We start from the raw sequence: 20,931 nt of genomic DNA, 5'->3' as shown, positions 1-20,931 counted from the left end.
AATCATCAAGGGTCTTCTGCAATTTTAAAATGCCAGATCCTGGCTGACAGCTGCAATTGCTACATCTCTAATAACAAAAGGGGACTTGGCACACGGAGGAAATGGGATGTGAGGTCTGCAGACAGGCTCCCGGCTTCGCAAGGGACGGAGATGATCTGGAGAGGGGGCTTTTCCTTCGCCCAACCCTTTCCCATAGCCTGTGATGTACAGCTTCAATTTGAAAACGCTGCACCCCCACCTCTCCCTTCTGAAAATGCCAATAGCCCTGTTAGATGTGAAACTCCAAGCCCTCCCGCAGGTGTGAACACAATTATCACCGTTCCAGGGTACAAGCTATTGTGTCATTGGGGAATTCCAGGACAACTGTTGCTAAGTTACAAAAAAAATCTATCCAATGTTAGGAGGTTCATATTTAGCTGTTATCTCTTTATACAGATATATTAATTAGGATGATCATTATTCTTTTTGTAGCCTGCAATACCCCTGCAGAAATTCATTACGAGGGCAGAATATCCCTACTGAAAGAGTTAGTAGAAGAAATGCATAGCATGCCTCTCAAGAAGCCGTTACAAAGGAATTAGTTTAAAGGGCAAGGGTTACAAATCTGGACATTAGCAGGTTTGGGGTTTTTCGGTTTGATTTTTTTTTTTTTATTTAAACAAACTTACCAAAGGTCTCTGAATGTTAAAAAAGGTGAAAAAAAGAAAGGAAAAAATAAGTTTGTTATAGCCAGTTATTTAGAAAACAGAAGACAACAAGAAGACACAAAAGGTTTCAGTGTTTCTGTGCTGTGGTTTCTGTAAGGCGGCTGCAGGCTGCCTCCCGCTATCCCCCCTAGATGGCACGGCTGAGCAAAGGACATTGGCTTCTACTTTAAATGTCCTGAGACTGCTTGCGTCGGGGTTAAGCAGAAATACCCATTTCTCTTCCACCACCAAGACCAGTTAAACCCTTAGACAACCTGGGTCTCTAAGGCTGAGATGTTCATGTACGTCTAAGGGAAGCAGGCGCCTAGGCAGAGGTTCTTCCCCTTCTCCTCTGATTGATAATTCAGCTTTTCATTCAGTCAAAACCCAGTTGCTTGGAAAATTTATCTGGAGATGGAAAGGAGAAGCAGAAATACTGGATAGAGAAAACCCTCTGTGCTTAATGACATATCACCTGTTTCCCAATTACACTGAAGACCCATAAAATAACGGGTCCACAGGATGATGTGACTATAATGACCAGTCTCAGAGGTCCATTTATATTGCCAGCAAAACATTCCATTTTTTTAATATAAATGAGAACCAAATCTGGACATGGCTACCCAATTTTGCAGAGCTCTGTGTATGACATTTCACTTGTACCTTTTAATGAGCTAATTTGCATGTTTGCCACTAACTCATATATTGATATAAATTCAGTTCTTAGCACCCTTCGTAATAAAGCAGCATGGCTGCTATCCTGATGACTTCATCTCCAAGACAGAATCTGGGTGACTGTCCTGTGCTGCTGCTCCCTCGGCCTGTCCCAGTCTCCATCAGGGAGCAACGCACCGCCGAGTCTTCAGAGACAACGCAGGCGCCGGCTGCTATGCTAAGCCTGTTAGCGCAAAGCGCAGAGGTGAAGTTGTGATTTAGTACCAGGGTCACTCCTCCTCCCCGCACTCCTATTCACAGCGGGCTTGTCAAACACCCCTTAGCTGGGTGTAATTGCTAATGCCCAAGAAGCTGAGCTGGAGTCATACTGATGACCTGTGGGTGAAAGACACTGAAGCTCATTAGCAGTGTCCTGAAGCATCCAGCGCCCTAATGTGTGCTAGTGCCACACTTCTAGTGGCAAAGTTTGTTTTCTGGAAAGATAAATGTATTAAATTAAGTTCTGACTTTAGCAGCAGTCGCATCATCAGCGCCCAAACAGGCATCGCCTTGCACATCACACTCAGGTTACAAATACACACTTGAATCTGCTCTGCCTTCATCTTAAAACAACTCCTTTCCACTGACTAAAATACTAGCACAGTAGAGATGACCTTAATGTTAATACGTTTTGCATTTTCACAGGCCTCTGCATCACAGAACAGGCAAGTTTTGAAAGGCCATAAAAGCAGATGAAATAGGGGAACTCAGAAGTCCTGACTGTCCAGGAATCTGCACTCCCTTTCACACAAGCAACAGGTTTCCGCCCCTAAGGACAACAGGGATGCTTCAGGGTTTCGCCAGCTTACTAATTCAAAGCAGCTGTAAATGAGATTAATTCTCAGCAGGTATCTTCTGATTTATCAGAAAGGCCAAGGGTTCACTCTGAGGCCAACCAATTCACTGGAATAAAAATGCAGCACTCAGGTGGCTTTAAGGAAAACACCAGATCAAACCCAGTTAAAGAGTATAAAGGCATTCTAGCAAGATGATAAATGTATTAAAAATAATCTGCCTGTGCATTACTCACACTTCAGATCACGGTCACAGAGCATGATATAATTCTAGTTTACCTCTCATTATTTATGCTGAGTGATTTTTTTTATTTGCATTTGCCTCAGCTGTTACTATAGAACAGGGAGGTCAATCTCATCTGTGTTTGTGGGATTCAACAATCCATTCTAATTCAACAAGCAGTTTAAGTATCTGCTTGTAAGTTTGCTTCACTGAATAAGGATGCATTTATGCAGGTGTATAAAAGCTACACCGAACCGGAACTATACTGAATCTTTTCCACTGGTGGCCCATAGAACTAAAATTCTTTATATCGAATCTCTGCCAAACAAGGCAAGAGAAAAAGCAGGCGGTTGCATTCTCTGATGTTCAGACCCAGCATTACAGCAGTCAGAGCGGATTTCTTCAGAGCCAGCAGAGGTCTGGGCAGAAGCAGTCGGCGATCACTTGAGTGGCTGACTTGTAAAATGTCTGATACAAAGGGAGCAACCCCAGCTGCTTCACTGAAGCCTCTGCTTTCCCTTTGCCTACAACAATGCCACTCTTTTGCCAAAAAAGACTCCTGAAAATGCTCCATCTCGCTTGGCCAAAGGAATGTTCTGAGTAGTGAAGTGACGCTAGTGCTTGCTAGCTCCAACCACACAGACGTGTTTTCTCTAGGCTGGGTCAAAGCACTCAGTCCAAGCAGTATTTGAAAGGGATTATTTCTCAGGTTAGTTTTTGTCAAAAGGTAAAACTTCCAAAGCTTGTTTCATTTTTGCAGCCATCAGGGGAAGTGCTTTATCAGTAGTGTTCAAAAATACACCTGTGCCCTCCTTGCACACACACACCCACTCTCACACAGCGAACTGGCAGATTTAACAAGTATAAAAACAGCTCCTGAAACGTGAATATTAAGAGATGTCACATTGACACACACACAAAACAACAAACATAAAACAAACAAAAGAGACAGATGGACAAGCAGATGGGGAAAGACGAAAAAGTGACAAGAGCCACGGAGCTGGGGTACATCTGTTCATGGAGATCCACTCCATGGGCACTGCCGCTGAGCACCAAGGGGTCACTCCAGAACGCTCACAACTGCTCTCCAGCGATGACTGCAGGGACCTGATGCCGGACAGATCCTGCAAGAGCTGTTCTTCGGCGCCAGCTTTGAGAGGCTCCATTTACACCAACAGGATCATGTTTTGACCGTCAGAGGCTGCCTGAGCTGTGGACCCTATACCAGATGCATGCAGCCTAAAATGCCATGTCTGCTGTAGTGGTTTTCCTTCTTCCTTACCCAGTTCTTGGTCTGAGGAAGAAACCCTCAGCTCCCATCCAGTCCCCAGTTTCCTCTGTGCTGGAAGAGCACCATTATCCAGTGAACTAGTTACTGCGTCTCCTGGATAGGAACCAGCTTCCCTGCTGTGATTCCCGTTATGTCAACTAGGCAGTAGGGAAGGCCAGGAGGACGGGTTGGAGAGGAAAATACTCCAACCACTGCCTTAGTAAGAACATGAGCCTCAAACCCAAAGAAAAGCTAATGCCCCAATCCAAAGCAGTGGTGACCGTGTCTATCAGCCTTCTATCTCTTCTGCTTCAGAAACCTCTGAGCAGTCTCGTCACGTCTCTATCTAGGTCTCAATTCCTCTAGTCTCACACAGAGACCTTACCTGATCTCAGTTGTTTTATTCTCCCATTGCTCGCGCTGGGGTCGACAGGCAGGAAATCTTTAAACCAAGTGATCTCTGGGTCTGGGTTCCCACTGGCCGCACAGAGCATTGTGGCTGTTCGTGTCCGCTCCACCACCTTCAGCTGGGGCCCCATATCAATGTTTGGGAAGCCGGGAGGTAACTGGTCCTCTGGTGGTAGAGAACAAAGGAGGAGAGGTTAAACACGTTCTAGGGACCGGGGCAGCTGAAGGAGCTGTTCAATGGAATACACCAAAGAAAGCATCGGGCAGACTTGCTGCCCAGGACTCTCTGCAATGCAATTTAAAACAAGGCTACAGTAAATGGTCCCGAGATGGTTTGTGAAAACATACTATACAGAAAAATTTACCAGCTTGTCCATTTCGTGTGACTATGCTAACCTGGGAGATTCTACATTTGAATGCAATCTATTAAAACCCTTTGGGGCATAGTCATTTCAAAGTTTCTCCAGGTCTTGCCCTGAATCCCTCTGTCAGGTGAGTGACTCACGCTTATTTGCTTTTACAGCAGAAGCTGTGCACACATATGTCAAAGATCCCTGCACTGCAGAGCACAGTCTACAGACAGGCACATTTAAGAGGAGCGGTTCATCTTCCCCCTCCAAACCCCACAGTAGGAAACAAACTGCACAGGAGAAATAATGAAAGCGACCATGTGAAAAGGCCTGTCAAAGACACAGTGGAAACTAAGAGCGAAAGGAGAGGAAAATATCATCCAGCTGTAGTTACCAGAGGGGACACACATAACAACAATAAGCCAAGTGCTGTCAGACAGGGTGTGATTTTTAGATTTATTAATTCAGAGTGCGGCTGCCCTAGAAGAAGAGGGACGTGGCACCAGCGCCTAGAAGACAGGCTCAGCCCAGCGTCCTGCTTCCTCTCGATCTTGCCTTTGCCTGCGCTAATGAGGGTGAGGAGGGCAAACCTAACCGATGCTGACTAATTTGTGATAACTAATACAAAACCCCAGTGCTTCCCCCATAATCTTTGTCACGACCTCCTAACTCATGTGGAAGAGAGCTGTCTTCTGCTGGCTGATACAGCTCAGGGACATGCCACTTTTTCCCCCTGGAAAATCCGTCTTTGGGGGAGGATGCGGGCACCAGGGTGAGACTTTATAGGGATTCTCCGTCGTTTCAAATGAGGCGTGTTGAGGAATCACAGCCTCGGGAATCTACGGCATTGAATCCATCCCAAAAACAGGTGAGGGAACAGAAGGGAAATAGCATAACGGATTTTAAAAAGGTGGGATTTTTAAAAAAGTAACGTACATCACAATCAGCCCCCCACTGAAACCAATGGGAGCTCTCAAACGGCAGCAGAGATGGGCTGCAAACCCATGTCTTGGTTGGGAAACATCCCTGCCAACTGCAAACACAGCGAGAGCTCATTTCCTACTGTTGACACATTACGTACCAGAAGCAACGGAGCCAAACTACGTACGGCTGAACCCAGAGACGGTGGAACAAGAGAGAAACCCAGCGGCCTTGCTATGGTGGGTGTCTCTTTCTGTAGAGCAAAGCAGAATCGCCAGATCCCAGTACTGCTCTACACGAGCTCCAAACAGACACGATCTGGGTAAGAGCTATTCCACACTGCTGTGCCTCACGCTCAACTTCCAAAAATCTATGAAGATCATGAAGGCAGAGCTAAAGGTTTGTGCGGTGCTCTGACACCCGGGGCCAAGAAACTCTTGTCTAATACCGTTATTAGCAGCGTACAGCTACCGCAGAGAAGAAAAGGGTTTAAATGCCTCAATTGTGTGTTTGAAAATGTGCATTGTTTCCTTCCTCTGACCATTGTTGAAGAGTTATAAAGGATCTATTGTGACTCACTGGAGAGTGAAATGTATTAACCACACCTCTCCTCATATATCAAAGGAATCTGAGCACAAACAAACACGTACCATTTTATAACTGCTTAAGTAATACAGATCTCCTAGGATGGACAAATTTAGTGTTATATAAAGGCGCAGTCATTTCGGTGCGTCTGAAGCACCTCTAAAACAGGATATTGCGTTCTGAAGAGAAACATAAACACCTTTAACTAGGGACTGAAGCAAACCTTTGAGTTCTCCGTTCACCAGGCTGTGCTTGGGTATTGTAGGAGTCTGCAAACAGCGTGTGCTCTTGCAGATCACGTGTGCTGCAAAACCCTAGCCCCCCCAAGAATGAGCTCAGGACAGAGGGGCCCTGGGAATTGCTTTGCCTTTGCACAGCTTTCAGCCAGGCTTTTAACGTCTTCTCTTCCCTTCTGCTATTTAACCAGGCGGTGGTGTGCTGTTAAGGAGCCGCGGAGCTGCTGCCGCATTGGCTGCAGATGACATCATTATTGATTACTGCTTTTATCCTGCTCCCTGGTGATGCTACTCCACCTGGCTCAAACCCGCGTCCCTTAATTTCATGAACCAATTAACCCACAGAGAGAAGAGCCCCCTTGACTGGCAGGGTGTGTGTGAGTGTGTGTGTGTGCATGTGTGTGTGTGTTGGGGGAGGCCTGGTACAACTATTATTACTGAGTGTTTCTAATTAAACAAAAATGTTAATCTTGCAGCACAATGTGCAGAATTCCTCTGAGTTTAATTAAAACAACTGCGACTAGATGCGTGATCAGATTTGAGGATCAGATCAGCGGAGGAAGCATCCCTGAACATCACGTATTGCACTGATTCAAGTGCTCAGATTTCCTTCCTGCCAGGAAAGTGAAACTGCCTTCATCCCCTAACAATTGGATTCCCTGTAATAATGCAATTACAACCTCAACTCAATCCCCACAAGACATGCACACACATGCCCTGCCACCCTCCCCATCAATCTCCAAACACCAGCCCAAATCTGTCACCAAATAAATAAATAAGGAACAGTTCGGATTGTGAATTCTCTTTCTAAAAGCAGCCCAGGCAACTGCAAGAACAAAAGAATCAAGATACAAGCTGAAGATGCTTCAAGGGCACATCTGGGCAGCTACCTGCTGTTGAAAATCACGCTAGCTTACGCAGGCAAATGTTTTCACGTGTTGCGCTTGCCATGTTAACAGAGCATCCCAAACACCTCATTCATACCTGCTCTTAGACCGAGTTGTTTAAAAGCCCCCCCCCCCCATCAAAAGCTGGTGAATTATCTCAAGGCCACTGAACAAAGGAGGGTGAGAAAGAATAGGGGAGGAGGGATGGAGGGAGGCAGGGAGAAAAGAAAAGAGCACTTCAGCATTCATTTATAATAAATCCTACCAGAGGACATGCTCTGTGCTGGGGGACATGCCTCGAACCAACCTGGGCGCATGCGTTGACACACACACAGTCGTACAGCAAAAGCAAGGGTCGCCAGCTACAGCGAAGGAGACACCAGTGCTCGCTGTCTCCTTGTTGCTCTAGAAGGTGGCAGCTCTGTGTTTAGATAATTAGCTGTGCTGGAAATGAGGATGATAAAGAAAGATAAAGCGGGTGTTGCTGCTGCTCTTTTTCCCTGCAGGGTGTGCACAGTTGTTTAATAATTTAGAAGGAGGGTATGAGCCTGTACGGACGTGCTATGTATTGAATGCAGAAAGCCACAATGAGAACACTGCTGAAGTGAAGAGGAGGAATAATTTTTTGCTCTTCTCTGAAGATACGTGGCCCAGCTCATGGACGCCAGCTGGTCTCTAAGCAGTCAACTATCCTCACTTCAGGGTGGAAGAACCAAGATTGCGGAGATGAAGCAGCCTGAGTGACACTAGTTTTAGATAGAATCAGGATCAAAATCCAGCACTCCTGAAACTCATCCCTTTTTATTAAGTTTATGAACACTTACAGCTGCCCCCTCCCCAACAGGTATCCTGGCATTATGCACCTTGTGAAATTACATCAGGAAGTTATTTCCATCAATGTGTACGTACACGTGTCTTAGTTAACTGCTATTTCACAGCCAAAGACAATTTTAATACACGGAGGAGTCTCAGCAACATGCTCTGTCTGTTGATTCCATTTATTTTGATCTGAAAGTTTTACTATGAAAATACTAATAGCCTAACAATGTTATTAAAAATTTGCAGGCTTACAGACAATAAATACACACTTATATATGTGTGTTGGACCCCATGACAGTGCAGGCAATACACTGCCTTCCCTACACTAATGTATCCCCACGTACCCTCCTTATAAAGGCATCTGAGTTAAAATCGCTCTGACATTATTCATAAGGTACAGAACTAATCTGCTTTCAACATGGCCTGATTTTCAGGTCACTACAGGAAAAGCAAAACAAGTCAAGTTTGAAGAAAGTCTGCCAAAAATTTTTCAAGTGGCAAGGTAACATTTCAGAGGGGCCAGCTACTCTTTAAGATGTGCTCCTGTGGGACGCGATGCTCTCTGCTGAGTATCTAGAAGTGATCTTTGTTTACCTTTTGCTGATCTAAAGCCAACAATTACAAAAAACAACAAAACAGCAGGGATCTTGCTAGAACTTTATACATGCCCACACCAGATGTCCTCTTGGAGTAGGAAATATGTGAGGAAAATTTCAGGCCAGAATTGTTAGGGAAATGTATGAACACTTCATAAGAAAAGAATCAACATGGAATTACTGTAAAGAAGTTCTGAAAGTCTGTCCATAGCAGCCTGACTCACACTCTGGTAGTAAGCACCACAGACCTTACATGTCCAATAGCCAGTTTTCCTCAATTTTCCAGAATGCAGTAATCCTCAGGAAAAGACAGCATTGGCCAGTATGCTGCGAGCGATGTATCAGGGCACAGTAAATTTTGTTCCACTACATCCAACTGGACCAAGCAGTGGTTTTTATGGGATCATGCTGCATTTACTAACGACTCACAAAGGGTAACCTCCACAGAACTCTCTCTGTCAGCTTCAACAAAGCAAAGAGCTAAGCCCGTCTGGCCTCTGCCTGAAACCCAGCCTGTGCTGCTCCCAGCAGCAGAGCCAATGCAGGCAGAAAGTCGCAGCTGGGCCCCCCTGTACCCTCAGCCCACTCAGCTGCTGACAGCACAGGACAACCCTTTGCAGCACGAGAATCTCTGTCTCAGGCTACTAAAGAAGTGGAGGGAAAGTATAATCTGTATACAGGAAGCAATAATAATAATAAAAAATATGCGTATCTTTCCTGGGAGTGTGGAGCTTAGAGAAACTCTACCAACTGGGAGCTGGGGTGCCTGTGCCAACAGGTTTCCTTTCTGCCTCAGTTATAATGAAAAATGACAGCAGCTGGAGTCAACAAGAACTGGAAAAATCTTCCCAAACCCACTTTCTCTCCTTTTCTTTGGGCTCCGCAGGAATCAGGTTTGCAGGCACTATGTCTAGCCAGCTGTGGGAAGAACAGCAAGTCTCCACAGCCCTATCAAAACTCAGATCCCTTGAGAAACAGAGCAGGAAGGACAAGCAAGCCAGCAGAGCTGGTGTTAAGAGACTTTGTGTAAGCTGAACGGTGTCCATCACAAGCTCTGCTTCTCAGAAGCTCCCAAAGGTTTCCTCTCCTGCAGCTTCCTGTTTTTAAGTGAATGCATGTGGATTTCTATCAGGGTCTGATCCAGGAGTAGTCATGTGCGTAGGCAAAAAGGGGTTTACTCTCAATCCCTTCAGCAGCTGCATCTAGTAGGGAAGAATGGATTATTTTTTTCTCTTCTGTTCATGAGACTGTCTGCACTGGTGTTGAGGAAATCCCGTAACTGTTCATGCACGCGTGTAGCATGAAGGAACACACGTGTATTTCTAACAGTGATTGCAACTGCACAGCCAACAGGCCGCAGAATTGCTACAAAGCCCGTCCTGCAGTTTGTGACAGCTGGGGCCCAGGTTTCCATACTCCACAGTACGCCAAGGTAACAGCTTCTGCAAATGACAGCTCACATTCATCTCCAAGCTGTGGAGCAGCCCCCATCTTTATGCTAAGCATGAGTTCTGAAAGTGAGAGAAGAGAAAGGAGGAGGAGGCCTTGCAAGGAAAGAGAGAAAAAAGACAAACAGGAGAGTGGGTGAATGCAGAAGCGAGGGGGAAAAAGAGAGGAATAGATGCCAGCATGCTAACTTTGTCGGTGTGGAGATTAGCGGGTTTGTGCTTGGTCCTTTTAACTTTCCCAGCACTTAAAAATGCAGAGAAAGAGGAGACAATCTTTGCTGTGTGAAAGCTAAGGAAAGATTAAGGATGGAATAAGCAGGGAAGGGGAGGGTATGCTACAAAAACTGCTTCCTTGATGCTCTTCAGCAACATCTTGGCCCAGGCCTGCAGCTCGTTACTGCTCCCTCAAACTTCATGAACTGGGTAGCCTAGCTGCTCTTCCACAGCCACTTAACGAAGGTACCAAACGAGGTCCTGATAGGCAAACAGAACAGGAGTGCTTGGGAAAGCAGCACAACACAGGAGCAAAGCACACAGTAATAATGCTCTGGTGGGATCAGCAAAGTGCGTAATTAGTCAGGCAGTGGGGAGATGTAGCTCCTGTTCTGTCATCTGTCTCTCTAGCTGACGTGTATGATGCTGATACCGGAAGGAAGAGCTGCAAAAAGACATGTACAAAGAACCTCGGTCCCTAAGGACAGTCACTGAGCTCAGCTCGTCATTTCCCATACACCGCAGCTTTCTTTTGGTGGAAAGTGCCTAAAAAATGCTGTGATCATCCAGGGGATTTGTGAGGGCAGCAGCTGGAGGACAACCTTCTCTCTTGCCACTGCTTGTAGCTAAATTCAAGGGGTAGAAATTTTGAGTATGATTGCAGGGGCACTTCTCCCAGACTGTCACAGCTCCCAAGCAATATATGGGAATCAGTGTGAAGAATAAGGCTCCCAGCCCTCTGGGATAACCGCAGCTAGACATACTCTTGTCATAAAGTGCTGTTCCAATCTCCTGACAGATACATCCCACCATGTACTGCTAACAGAAGGTTAAATGCCACGCCAGGCAAAGGAGCTACACAAAGATTTAAGCGCACCTACACAAATCTGTCAGGCATGACTGGACCATGGGCCCGCATGCTCAAGGCAGCCAGCGTCTTGACAGAGCCTGGGCAGCAGAAGGGATATTCCCCGCTACAAGAGGAGGTCAAGGGCTTTGCCATGTGCCCTTTATGTCTGGTCTTTATTTACTGCTGTACGTTGGGGATTTGCACACAAATTTCGTTCTGCACTACTAGGGAAGTGCTCACTGTCTGTTCAAACAAAAGGATTTAAGATGCTTTTCGAGCGAACACTGAAATTGCTGAAGAAAAGGCAATTGGCGTAGAGGCAGAGCTACCACTTGGCCTTACAAGGACCACACGCTGCCCGGAGCACCTAAAACTGTTGTTAGCAACGCTCACTGCAGCAATAATGGCTCTTCCTGCAAGTACCCCTATTCCAAAGCCCATGGCTTTTCTAGAGCACCTCCTGCTGATGGCTTCATCAACAGCCAATGCTCCCAAGCTAAACTCCCTTCAGGAGCTCCCAGGCAGTTATCCACCCCACCCTTTCTGCCACGATCACTTGCGTTGCCCTGTGGTTCGAACAGAGAACACCACACATCTCTCCCCCTAAAATGGGTCAGTTTTAGCAAGCAGCCTAGCTTAGTGTTTCACATAGAAATTTTACAGATCTCCAGGGTAATAACAGTAAACATCCAGAGGCATCCACAGCAATAGCATATTGTTCCCTCCCCCACATCAAGTTCAGGGAGCATATTTCAAACAGATGACATGAAGGAGGCATCCATGTAAACATCCTCTAATAGCAGGGACAAGTGAAAAAAAGAACCAGAACAAAATGGAGAGGGGAACTGTTTTCTTGGAGAGTGCATGGAGCAAAGGATCTCTGGAAGGAGGGAAATGCCCACAAGAAAGGCAAAGATTGGTATCTTGCACAAGGGAAGAGGCTGGCATTGCCACCAACTGCGTGAAAGCCCATGAAGATGAACAATCATCTTAGCCTCAGCCCATTAAGGGATTCCTCAATGAAGAAGGTTTTCTTGGGTGTCTGGATGAATGGTGCCAACATTTCTGAGGAGAACGATGAGGAGTTTCTGGTCCTGCTCATAAACCTGGGGAAGAAATTTTTATTGGAGGGGAGGGAAGATCAAAGAGCCCTAGGATAATTCAGGTTGGAAGGAACCTCAGCACATCATCCAGTCAAATCTCCTAAAGTCCAGTTTTAGCCTTGTTTCTTACATAGCAATTTCATGACTCTCTGAGCTGATAACAGCAAATACATCTGACAGGTCAGAACAAACCGAACAAAAGAGGACTTTGTGCCTTGGCCACGCGTTTTGTGATAGCCTTCCCGCTCATCTGAAGGAAGGGAGAAGCTGAAGGGTCCCTTCCCCCCTGTGACACTGACACGTGGCAGGCAGCAAGCTCTTTACCTCGGAGGACGGTGAGCTTGGCGTGGACGGTGACCTCCCCATGTGGGTTTTGAGCAACACACTCGTAAATGTTCTCATCCCGGGGAGTCCGGAGGGGCTGGATCCTCAAAACAGCACCTGCACTTTCATCAAATTCGATTGTCTGGGGGATAAAGAGAGAGAGACACACACACATCGTAAGCATCCTTGGGTTGCAAGTAGAAGGTTCATTCCTGCTCCTAAAGCAGGCACCAGCATATACAGAAGCACGCACACTCACAAACACACTTCAGCAGCTGCCCCACAATTCCCTACACATAACCGACATGGTCAACTTGTCTCTCCACTGACCTCAAGGTGACAGAGAACTGTCCCATGCCAAACCCTGTCCCTGACCACCAACCCACCGAAACTGCTAGGTACATCTCAAATGCTCTGAAAGAATGAGCCATGGTGACGGGGTGTCTGTGTGTTCAGAGTACAACTGTGATGAAGGAGGAGGAAACAGACCAAGTGAAAACAAAATAAAAATGAACCCCCGCCTTGTTCCTCCATCTGCATGGGCAGCTGACACCACAAAGCTCCTCTCAGCACACAGCTGCCTGGCAGGGCTGAGTCCCACAGCAAATTCCACAGGATGACCTCCTAGTCCTTGTTCCTCCACTCTCATTTCTATCTAAACAATGCCAATTGCTTGGGTCTGGTTGCCAGCAACTGTAATGTTTACTCCAGGCTGTCCCAGGGTTAAAATAATGAGCCATGGATCGGTATGAAAGGTGCATTTACAGAGCTGAAGAAGTACCAACTTAGTTGGGGTTTCTTAGGGAAGGAAGAAGGCAGCTTTATATTATATCCCAGGAGGGGAAAAAAAACAACAAAACAAAAGAAAAAAACTCCAATAAGGTAGGTGAGCCAAGTTCTCTCTTGCTTTGGAACAAACCCAGCTGCTGACATGGCCAAGAGCTTGCATTTCACTCCTCCTGCTGTTAAAACTCCTCCCCTTCCAAACCTCCCTTTATTATCAGGTCTGAGAATGGCCAAAGAAGAGCACTAGCTGCTTTGTGTCAATCTCTCTCTCTTTACACATACACAGACACACATTTCAAGGACATCTCTTACCTCAAACCGCTGAGAGTTCACTTTCTTCCCTTTCTTGTTCCAGGTGACCCGTGGCTTTGGGTCTCCAGTCGCTTGGCATACAAAGGAGGCCACCCCTCCCGACACACCAATTTGGTCCACAGGTTTTTTAATGAACACAGGGGGACCTTTAAGAAAAAAACAAATATCATCATTGGCACAAGGGAAGACAAACTCTAATAAACACTGTTTGTAATTAGTAGTAGCATTATCACTGCTATTCTCTAATCATCCCAGATGAAATTAAACCTCTTGGCCTTTTAGGAACAAACAGGTTTTACCTCCATTTTACATATGAAGAAACTCCAGCACAAAATGATTAAGGGCCTGATCCTACAAAGAGATTTCAACACGATGATGTTGCAAAGCCTCTTTTACTTCTGAAGAGAGGACTTTTAAACTGTTCTGCACAGGGGAAATTGCCCTTGCAAAGCCCATCTAATGGTCATCATCAAAAGCTGGTAGAGCCGAAAACAACATCTAGAAACACTGAATTGCACTCCCCAGATCCTAGCAGATGACCAAAACACCAAGGAATGGGGGACATTTATAGGAAGGTACCCAAAGCAGGGGTAAGAGGTGGGAGAAGGACCACGAAATAAATGGAGCAGGAACTTGGCACATAAAGATCTTGTGGACGACGGTGTTAAAGAGGCTGATACCAGTGGCTTTAGGATGTGAAACCTCCTTGGCTTGTAGTACCTCTGTATTCCTCTGCAAATCTTTTCTCTGGCCCTCGCTGGTACATTTACATGGCAAAGGGTACGCCATCCTTTGGAACAGGCAAGTTGATAGGATACAGCCCAACAAACGAAAGTTGTGATCATTTCAAAACAATCCAGTTGTCAAGACCAAGAGCATGGCAGCCAAGTCTGCAGTCTGCTCCTGCAGCTCCCCCTTCCCCTCTTCTCATCATGAGACATCTGAGAAAAACAAGGAATTCCTGCTGCTGAAGGAAGAAGCCAAAAGCTCCTCAAACTCTGCTCATAACCAGATGCTCAAAGGTGCAGCGACGCCTGAACAAACACACTCAGAGCCTGGGGCTGCATTTTAGCCAGCCTGGACCCAAAGGAACAACACTTGAGCTCGCAGCACCTCTCCCTCACCCCCTGCCACTGATTTCCATCCATGTCTGACTGCCTTCAAGAGCACCTCTGCAAGGAGGGGAGAGGATGCTGGGATGGGCTTTCTGACCAAGGAAGGTGTCAAGGGCCTTCTATGAGAGGAAGACGAGGCCAGGAGTGTTCGTGCAGAGCCCATATTGCCTCCACCCTCAGGGAATCCTCCTTCCGTGCTCTAACCTGTTTTCCCTGCAGTTTCCTCTCATCTAGTTAGTTTAAAATTTATTGAAATATTTAAATCACAAGGCCACAGCTGTGTTCAAATAAAATCACTCAGATCATAAAGTTGCCGTCTGTTTTTCTTGAAAAAAGTAGACCACATGACTCTGAAATGTGTGTATTTATATGTACATACTCAGAGTCTATAAAATAAGATGTAAACAGCCTACCAAAGAGCTTAAGAGGGCAAATGGTAGCTAGACAGAAGTCTCCAGGGTCTTTTAGGGGTCAAAAGACAAAAGGAAGCATTCTCCCCTTCCCTGCCTGGTGTGGCCAGCAGTATATAAATAAAAGCCACTGAGCAAGCTCATGTGATGCAATCAAGCATTTGTTTCCATGCTGGAGGTAAATACAATTTGCTGGAGCTGTTTATGTCCCACCGAATGCTGTGTGTACAAAGCATCCGATTTATAAATATCCAAATCTATATTTAGAGGTCAGAGTCTTCTTCGCAATGTTACAGCTAAAGGTTATCAAGCAAGTCCCACTGGAGGTACTGGCACTGGGGAATCGGTCTTCCATCTGAGAAAGGTAAAACCAAAACTTTGCTTCAGGCTAAAATATAAATGCTCACTCTGCCCGCAACCTGATTTCCTTCCTCTCTTCTCCTCAGTTCAATATCTGAAGAGCTTGCAGAAGTCAATTCTGAAGGTACAGCCAAAAGCATCCAGGGCTTTTAAGAACACTTTATTGATGCAAGTTCATTTCCTAAAATAAAAGCCCCTAATAATCCTTAATGTCACATATACATTTAAATGGGTGCAAGCACTATGATGAGAGCACAGCTGAGGAGAAAAATAAGGTTCTATTTCTGTCCTGAAGAAAGGGACGATGCTTCAAAAAATAGTGAACTTGGGAGTCATTGCTCAGCATCCCTTTTTGGGGACCTCTGTTGACTCAGTGTGTGGTAACGGGGAAGCTGAGTTGCTCTGTGAACACTGCTTTCCTGAGCTCACTGCAATGCCGAACTGCCTACGATAAACTCACTCTTAGACAGCAAGAGACAAAAGAAAAGAAACCAAACAAAAATTCCTATCAAACAATCTATTAGATTTTGCTACTCACTTGGAAAATCGGTGAAAATGAAAGCTAAATTGTTGATTTTAAAATTGCCCAAGCCTCTGAGCTCCAGACTTTGACTCTTCCCCCCCCGCCAAATCACCCGTCGCGCTCTCCACCTATGCACCCCTAGTCACTGCAGCACTTGTCACTCCAGCCCACGCCAACCGCAGAACAACCCTCTCCCCTCTGGGAAAGAGAAAGCCAGCGCTATCGCAGGCAAGGTGGTGATGATACAAAGCTGAAACAAATTCCTACGTGCTGCATAGGATTGCCACAGCTCTGCCGTGCCAGGTCCAGCTTGCAGTGAAACATGCAGTCAGAATTCAGTCTTCAGCTCTGCAAATGGCTTTGAAAGCCTCCAAAAGCTGGAACAAGGTGCCATGTGAAACACTATCAGCCCACTCAGAGGGGCTTATATGTTTCCCCTCATTTGCCAAGATTGCTGGACCTCGGTTTTAAATAAATAAATAAAAACCAGAGACAGGCATTTCCCAGATGCCATAACTTGCAATCCAGGAGATTTTATATCACTTCACCAATCTTCCCTCATGAGCTGAGAACAAGTCAGTCTTGGAAAGACTGAGTTTGAGTTCCACCTAGCTCCAGTGGTCAGGGGTTCTTTTTCCCCTTTCTCTGCTTGCAAAGTAGCAGAACCTGTTTTTTTGCAGTATCAAAACAGGAATGGAAAAAACTGGAGCTTAAAAGAATTTTCCTACTATGAGAGGCTTCCTGCGGGGTCTGGGTCTCCGGAGAGAAGGTTGAAAAGACCGGATGGCTGCTGTGTACCTGTGATTCTTCTCTACAGCTTAATGGAAAGCCATCAAGTCAAACCGAACCTTTCACTCCTGCCCACCGCCTACGCACTTCCCAAAAGCAACAGCCGGGGCAAGAGGCACACCAGATAGTTTCCGCAGACTGTAAGGAAGAGACACGTATTCCCCATCCATCCCGTGCTCTGTAATGGCATCCGCAAAGCCGATCAGCACACACGCTGTCTGCCCCCCGACCCAACCTCTGCCACCCCTTCCAGACTGCTCTGCTCCTGCCCGGCGTCCCTGGCTGCTGTCAAGGGCAGCTGATGGGACCATGCACTCACCCTCCCGGTCATCCCTATGCAGACAACCTCCGGCTGGCTTCACTTTCCAAAGCACAGGCCTAGAGAAACACGGGCGGCGCCGGCATCTGTTCAGACGGGACATGACGCACATTTGCTGCTGGGATTTTGTGAATTCTAACGCAGACTTTGAGAAGAAGCTGCGAGGTGATAAGGGTGGGGTCTCCTACTCATCCCCGAGGCACACGCACTAGCGGAGCACGGTACGACATCAGCCCACGTACAAGGGCTGCGCACCAAGGCAGCTTTCCTCACAGAACAGGAAAATGCTGCTGCCTCACCTCTCCTTCTTTCATGTGACACCAAAGCAGAAAAAGTTCTTCAAATGCAGTCATGTAAAAAAAAAAAATAAAACCACATCTCCCTGCTAATGATACAGAGATGACAAAACAGCCCGAGAAGCTTTACAGCAAGGAAGCTTGAAATATATAGGAGTGGGGAAAAGCAGGGGACATCTCACCCTTTAAACCCAAATGTCCCTCAGGAACTGCTGCCATGGTGAATAGCTGGTGATGGACGAGGAGCAAGGGAGACAGGCTGGCCACCATATGCCTGTCTGAAACATCAAAAGCCAAAGACAGAGAAAGGGATGGCAAACCCAGAGGTGGTTTGAGGGGTGCGAGAGAGGCAGGAGCACAAATGGGCTTCATGTATCTGAGCTGACAGCTGAAGGGGAAGCAGCATGCAGGGAGGAGAAAAAGCAAAAGCACAGTTACGAGCTTGCACCACAGATCCTTCTTCCTTGCCTCCTGTGAGCCTGGTCTCCAGACTGAGATGGCTGCCCCTCCTGCCAGCACGGCAGGTGGGTTTATGGAGGGACAAGGAGGTCAGGGATGCATTTAGCCTCAGAGACCACAGCACAGGGTAGGAGCAGCTTTCTCCACACTACCCCACTGTGCTCCACCCGCAAAATGGGAGAGAGAGCCTGAAAAGCTGAGGGGAAAACTCGCACCAGCTCAGCTAAGGCAGTCAAATGAAGCCCTGGCGGTGCAGAGGGCTGTGTAAAACCAGTATGGCAGCTGCCAGCCCACTTCCCATCTCTCGGGGGAGTTTCAGGGAAGGCCGACCAGAGTTAGCCCAAATGGGGGGAAGGAGAGAGGCAGGTCACGGTGGGGAACTATTGACTTACCTGGCCCTTTCTGAGACAAAACTGATTCACAAAGCATTTTGTGTCAGCCTGCCAGATCAATACCCTGACATCCTCCCAGCCGCCCTCAGCCAAAACGCCCTGGTGCTGGCTCAGGACTACGGGACAATTTGGGAAATGTATGGGGTTGGCCAACAAGAGCAGACCGAAGACGGCCCCCTGCCCCTCCAGCCTGGGCTGCACGAGCACACACACACGGCCAGACCCTGCCCCACACCACGAAGCTCTTGAGGTAAAACCCTCAGTCCCGTTACACGCAGGACTGGCCAGCAGCACGCAGCCCTCCACCTCTCCGCCGTGGGGGAAGAGAAGACCCCACGCACTTTGCTGCCAAAATGGCTGGGAGACCCAACTGTGACCTAAGTTGCTCCTCCCTCCTGAGCTACAGCCCGCCAGCTTTGGGGAAGATCCAAGGCACAAAGCTGCTCCCACGGGGAGAGGGATGTGTCCACCATGTCCTCTTCCACCTGCTCCCCACAGGGGAGGCCTGGAGGTGCCACCGCCATAGTAACAGGCCTGTCTCCCCATCTTGGCAAAGGCCCAACTCATGGCCCCTCAGCCCCACAGTTGCCAAGGAAAAGTCCCGAGGATGGTCCCTGACCACATTGCTGTATTCTTTGCCCCAGCTTTGGGTAGGAAATGGGCAATGTGTGTGTAAACCATCCCCTCGCGCCGCAGGCTCCCCCTGAGGGGGCTGCAGACAGGCGCCTCCATGTCTCTGCTTCCTCCTGACCCCCCAGCTCTCTCCCCTCATCTCCAGCCCCACAGCGGGGACCTGCTGCTGACTTTAGATGGCAAAATTCACCTCTGTGCTTAACACCCCCTCCTTCTGCAGCCCCCTCCTGCCACCCCCAGGAAAGCACCTCAACAATGGACCACAAATAAAGACAAACCACTTATTCTTTCATCTGGCCCCAGCACAGAGAGCAGCGTGAGCCTGGCTAAAAGGGCCCCTCGCCCACAGCAGCAGCAATCCATGGAAACAAAAGAAAGCCAGCTACAAAACGCGTATTTTAAAAGGTTTTGCTTCCATTTTCGGTGCCCCTGGTCACCGCTGGAGGCCCACGCGCCGGTCCCGCTGACCCATGGCGCCGGCACACGAAGCGCCGGGTTTCAGCTCCTCCTTCGCTGGTGAATAAACATCCATTATCCCCACCCTGGGGAACGGAGGGGGCCCTGCGCTGTACCTGCTGTACCTGAGACCCGCCACAGAAACTAAAGCAAAAGCAAGAGCACAGCAGACAGGCCATTTTCTTGACGTTTGGCTGCCTTATCATAGCCTTCCTAAACGCGTACGGCAGCAGGCCTTTCGCCCACCGTTCCCGGTCAACCTTCAACAAACGGCCCCATGGTGTTGAGCCCGACATTTCCCTGCGGAGCTGCCCGCCGTGACAGTGTGCCCTTGCTACAAGAGAGATCCAGGCCACGTTAGCCAATGACAACCTTTATCCTAGCTCAAAAATACTGAGCAGATCAAACGTCACCATTTTTTGTGCATATACACACACACACACACACATGCACCTCTCCCTTTCAAGAACAACGGTAAAAGATGAGACCATTAAGCCATTCGTGGTCAATGTTATTTTGCTGTTAGTGTTTGCACACCCCAATCTGCTCTTCCAGGCTCCAGATGATTCCCATAATCGGGATTCAGATCTCCGTCTCTGACGCAAATTCGGCTGACCTTGGGCACTCACCCTTCCCCGCACCTCAGTCTGCCACACGGAGCGCGGAGGTGACAATCCTCATTTCTCACACCTGCCTGCCTGCCTGCCTTGGTCTAGACACTACAAGCAATTTGGAGCAAAGGATGGTCTCAGAACAGATCTGTTCAGCACTCAACACCCTAGGTGGTATTGCACACAACTACAGCTTTTAAATACTGTAATACAAACAAAAGAAAATAACCACAAAAAAATCACCAGAGACAGAACTCGGAGACCTTCTTCCACATGTACTTCTTGGTGGGAGAAGAAGATAGAAACAAAAGCCAGACAAAAGCTTTGCAATCTCCCAAAACCCAGGTCATATTAGCTTGAACGGGGACATCCCTCTTCATTATTTCTCATGCCTCACTAACGTCAAGAGCAACCACGAAGGCATCTGACGGTGTTCTCACTGGCACGCAAAGGGTTACCCCCCCCCCCCCCCGCCTTCCCTTTGGTTTTTGGGTTGAAACTTTCTGCTGATCTAGTGAAACTCCATCTCCCTTTTCCACAACTGCTGACAGGCTCACAATCGGAGGAGCACAAGGTACTCGCCAACTGCAGCCCTGGGCGGCAGCACTTTCATCTCCCCTCCTAAAAACCTCTCCAGGAATGCGAGATCCAGGTCCGGCCATGCACCGGCTGTTTGTTTGCTGGTTTAGGAAACGTGTTTTACACATATGTGCTGCTGCGGTCTGCTTGCATGCAGCAGGATGCATGCCCTGCATTTGAGGGATGGGAGAGCTGAGCAGCTGGGGACAGCCTGGGAGGCACGGCCAGAGGAGCAGAGGAACAGCTTTGTCACACCGATGAACGGGGGAGCTAAAGAGGGGAGCAGAGGGTAGGAACGATGTGAAAATCAGTGGGGATAAGGAGAGATCAACAGGGAAAATGCAAGAGAACTGGAGCAAGATGGAGAGGAGGGAGGTGTTCAGAGCCAGAGCAAGGAAGTGAAGATTAGGCAGAGGAGACAAACCACGGAGCAGATGAAAACAGGAGAGAGCAGCCAAATTTGA

At 47.6% G+C, this 20,931-nt stretch overlaps 1 protein-coding gene across 3 annotated transcripts in view; it reads right to left on the bottom strand.

Moving 5' to 3' along the window:
- PTPRS (protein tyrosine phosphatase receptor type S) overlaps window positions 1-20,931 on the bottom strand; it is a 100,264-nt gene that overhangs the window by 67,423 nt on the left and 11,910 nt on the right. For all 3 annotated transcript variants that reach the window (XM_082331034.1, XM_082331033.1, XM_082331035.1), the window contains exons 2-4: window positions 13,526-13,671; window positions 12,428-12,569; window positions 4,073-4,261 (exon numbers count right to left, since the gene is read on the bottom strand). In XM_082331034.1, coding sequence (XP_082187160.1) covers window positions 4,073-4,261; window positions 12,428-12,569; window positions 13,526-13,671 — 477 coding nt within the window. The remainder of the gene's footprint in view (window positions 1-4,072; window positions 4,262-12,427; window positions 12,570-13,525; window positions 13,672-20,931) is intronic.

This window comes from Platalea leucorodia (assembly GCF_965183815.1).
Source record: "Platalea leucorodia genome assembly, chromosome: 21".
NCBI classification, from domain to species: domain Eukaryota; kingdom Metazoa; phylum Chordata; class Aves; order Pelecaniformes; family Threskiornithidae; genus Platalea; species Platalea leucorodia.
Note: the sequence above shows the minus strand (reverse complement) of the source record. Positions and strands in the feature narration are given on the sequence as shown.